At 36.7% G+C, this 4529-nt stretch overlaps 1 protein-coding gene across 1 annotated transcript in view; it reads right to left on the bottom strand.

The window, feature by feature from the left end:
- The window catches only part of crb2a (crumbs cell polarity complex component 2a), a 25553-nt gene extending 21024 nt beyond the window's left edge, over window positions 1-4529 (bottom strand). Inside the window, exon 1 of the mRNA XM_035668239.1 lies at window positions 4373-4529. Coding sequence (XP_035524132.1) covers window positions 4373-4439 — 67 coding nt within the window. The 5' untranslated portion in view covers window positions 4440-4529. The remainder of the gene's footprint in view (window positions 1-4372) is intronic.

Here is a 4529-nt window from a genome sequence, read left to right on the forward strand (position 1 = left end):
ATAGTAAAACACTAAAAACACATCGGACTAAACTAAACAATAATAATATAATATAATATAATAATAATAATAACAATAAGCAGTTGATCTGCTTGCTATTATTCATTAAATCTACTCTATCTGAGAATTTGAAAGAAATGTGGAAAACTGGAGCCTTTACATGACTAAAACATAGGGGAAAATAGCTGGAGATATTAGAATGCATATAGAACCCAGACGGACACCCAGCACAGACCCTGTGACCTGACTGTCATTCATGGTAATCCCTAGAATACACACACAAGGTTGATACTGACACCTGTGCCTATAAGACATTGACGCAGAGGAGACAGATCAGACAATGACAGCCAGGGGGACAGACGTCCCGTTCACCTGATCCAACTCCACTTAATACAGCCACACCCTGGTTGCTGAGAGTTTAAGATACATCCCAAATACCTGTCTGTCTCTCCTCTTGTTCTCTGTCTGTCTCTCTACCATCAACCGTCCAATAATCCCCCAAAAATTCACAGCTCAGCTAAACCATCACACCCACAGTCAAGTTTCTCTTTTGCTGTACACACACACACTCACACCCACACACACACACACAAAGAGCATCCTGTCTGTCAGACACTCTCAATGATATCATCCCTTAATCTGTAATAATCTGTCTTTTGTCTCTGACCTCCCCCTCAAACAGATTAGCAGCTAGTCTCTTTTTATTTTCTGAAAATTAAATGAAATGAATCCAAACAGACTGAATGCAGAGCTCGCTACAGTTTGCTTTTGTTAAACATTCACTGGATTCCATAAATACTGCATTTAGTCCTGGGTCATTATGGACACATGACTGTTTATTCTTATCTGTCTAACAGAAAGTTTAGTTCCCGTTCTCCCGTCTACATGGACGTGACAAATTAATTTTGTCCACTTACACAGAGTCCAAATAGCAATAATCTCCCATTCCTCATATCTACTTTAATTACTAATATTACAGTATCATAATACAACAGAATTAAAATATATTATAATGCTTCCATAGTTGATTCTTGAAGTTCTCAAATATATCTAGGAAAGCCACGCATCCTATGAATGTCCTCTGTCTATAGTTTGTGGTTGTAGTTTCATGAGGCTGTGATTATCCTAGAGCTCATAGTAGCTGATTTTATACAAAAAATGAATTCATGGAATTAGCAGAGAGTGGGCATGTCTGTAAAGGGGACTCCTGGGTGGCCCTTCGGGTGGCGAATCAGATGTCATGGACACCCCCCTCCCTGTCTGCATGTTTCTTACTTGTTTCTTCTACTCCTATATACATACTTTTTTAAGTTTGCTTTGGATGATGAGCATCACCTGCTGTTCTCTTTTTCTCTGTCAGAAATCAGTACAGACATGTTGTACTTTCTGTGCCGCGTTTGCTGTATGAATCTTGCTAACCTGGCAACTTATTTGGCATATTAGTAAGAGAGCACTCTGCTATTGTTTTCCTCAGACTACAGACTCATTAAAGTTCCACTCCACATTTTTTCCCAGTCACATGCCTGCAGTACTTCTACACCCCCCAGACCTGACCAGCCCCTCAAATATTCACAACTTGAATCACTCATGTATGGAAGGTATGAAGCTACTGGGTGCATAGTCAAACAATGTGAATGATAATAAAGTCAAACACAGCTGTAATAATATAGAATTTAAATAATAAGGAAATAAATATATAGTAGAAGACAAGTACTGTACATTGATAAATAAAAATGTCCTTGTGTACAACCAAATATAGTATGTTATAAACCATTTATTAAATGCTTGAATACAGCGTAAAAATGCCAAATAGGGGGACATAAAGTAAAGTGTAGACCATAGACTGTATAAATAAAAATTGATGTAGTCTCTGTGACGGCACCCACCTGTCAAGCAGCCAAGCCCTTAATAACTTAATAAAATTTAAACAGGTGAGTTAAATAAAAATTCACCCCCTGTACAGTTGCCTCAAATAGCCATTTAAACTTCTAGGTTCCCACATTTTGGTCCCCACAAAGCTGTTGGAACCATTAAGTATAGTGGGCTCCTGGTTTTTGGAACCCACAAAAAAAGCAAAACAAGCCACGCACGAAATGTATTTTGTACAAATACATGCACACTAACTGGTAAAATACAATAAATACAAACTGTTGCTGACTGATGTAATGTTGACTATAATGTTTTTCTTTACTTTTATTCAACCGGATCCATTGATCCAAGTCCTTTGAGAACCAGTTCTTACATATAGCAACAACCTGGCCAAGAGGCAATGTCAGCTGGGGGCGGATCTAGAGAAATATTGATGTGGTGTCCAGAGGGTGGCATAGAGACTTTAAGGGGTAGCAGAAATATCTGCTGATTTAATCACAGACATCAATATTTGCTTGGAAAAGCCCCCAAATGAAGAGATTTGAACTCAAAAACATTACTGTGGCACATAATATATACTATTATTTATTATATTTTTCCAAATACATGCTTTTTCCATTGAAGTCTAAAATGTGGCAATAACAGATCATTGAATTAATTTCCCGCTTTTTAACACATTATTTTGAAAATTCATCTAAATCAATGTGTTGAATTTGACAGCTTTTTACACTAAGGGTATCCAGGCAGTTTTTAGCATTTTTGCCACCCCTGAGCATTAGGAGGCAAGTCGATACGAGAAGACATCAAAACATAGATAGAAACCAGTATTAGACATAATTAAAACATCACAATACGTATACAACAACAGAAGTCTATGTACTGTTTCCCAGAAAAGGTGATTCAAAAGCAGGTGCAGTGATCACGTGTAATGAGTTATTAAAGAAGGGTAACGCGATGTGATCTGTAGCATCTTTTGCAACTCGTTCCAGTCACAGGGAGCAACAAACTGGAATGAGTAACGGCCAAAGGAGATGCCAACTTTAGGGGTGACTACACTAATGAGTTTGCTAGAGCATAAATAGCGGTTACTGTTGGAGATATTGAGTAGTTAGCAGAGATATGGAGGGGTTTTGCTAATGATAGTTTTATAAATGAACTTAAACTGATATGGAGTGATGGCCTGTTGACTAGAGAATACAGGTTGCAGTGATGAGTCTTGAAAGAGCGAATGGCAGTATGGTAGGTGATGAGATTTGGAGGCAAATCTGTAGATTAAGTCGCAATAATCCAACATTGGGAGAATTGTCATCTTAACCAAGGTGTGCTTTGAAGCTTTTATATGTGACATTAAATGTCCATGCTTTGATACAATTCAGAGACTTGACAGTTATATGAGTATGTTCTTCAAACTTGATGCAACACTAAACTTTCTGCACATTGTATGACCTCATTCTGCACCTCCATTCATGCACAGACACATATGAATGAGTGCTTCTCTGCTGATCTCCTCCCTGTTTGCTCTGTTTGAGTATGCATGACTGGGGAGCACTGCCCCTGATTCTGAACCAGTTGTGTGTCAAATCTAATAGAAAAGGCAAGTAAAAAAACAAATTTGACTATTAGCAATACAATCGTACACCAGCTACTAATGTTTAAGAATTCAGTCAAGATATTTGTCTACAAAGTATCCAACAGCATTAGCAATTAATACTAAATATCCAAATGCTTCTCAGTATAGTGAAAATGGATTTATCCTTATCCAACCCCAACTCTTGGACTTTTATTTTATTGGACTACCTAATAAATTATTAAATGCTGGCACTAATATGTTATTCCTTAGTAAATAAGCACTACAGTAAATATATGTGAGGTAAAATACACTCTAAAAAGTAATTTATTGGACCTATTGTCACCACTTAAATAAATGTGTGGTTGCAACTTAACATTTCTAATCGATTGATTTAGATGAACCTTTTTTCATTTTTAACATTGTATGAGTTGTGTTGACATAAAGAACATGAAAAAACTAGTAAGAACAGTAACATTTTTACAAGTAGCCTAATTAAAAAAAAAACTTGTTTATGCTACCAATTATTAAGTAAGTGGTAATTTAAATATTATTTTATATTATATTAATTAATATTTATTTTAATACCTTGATTGTAGAGGAAAAGCTAATTCCCCTCTCAATGTAGCACATTTGTAAAACGTAATTAGAAGTTGCCACGACTAAAAAAGATTGATGCTGTGTTAATTTTTATTGTTAAGCCAAAACATTTGTTTTTAGAGTGTAGCTCCCATGGGTATTTACGCCCGTATAATAACTCTTTCCAAGCAACCTGTTGCATTCACAGAATAAGGATTAACTTTAAACAAGAACGTAGTCATTAACACCCTGACATTCCTTTCAGTACTTCACGTCAAATTACAATTACACCCAGAAATGGCCTTCCAAAAGGAAGTCTTCACAGGAAGACATAACAGAACCGTCCTTTCCACTCACCCCATTTGAACATCATCATCGTCAGCAGCACTGTCTTTAGATTCAGGTGAATTTTTCCCAACTCCATGGTGAAACCACTGACCTGGATCCGCACAAGACCACAAGGTGTGTAAAAGAAAGTAAGAAGTACTAAAGTACTGGCATGCTCACTATGTTG

Source organism: Morone saxatilis, unplaced genomic scaffold (assembly GCF_004916995.1).
Source record: "Morone saxatilis isolate NCDOM2014 unplaced genomic scaffold, NCSU_SB_2.0 Contig21, whole genome shotgun sequence".
In the NCBI taxonomy this organism is placed as follows: Eukaryota; Metazoa; Chordata; class Actinopteri; family Moronidae; genus Morone; species Morone saxatilis.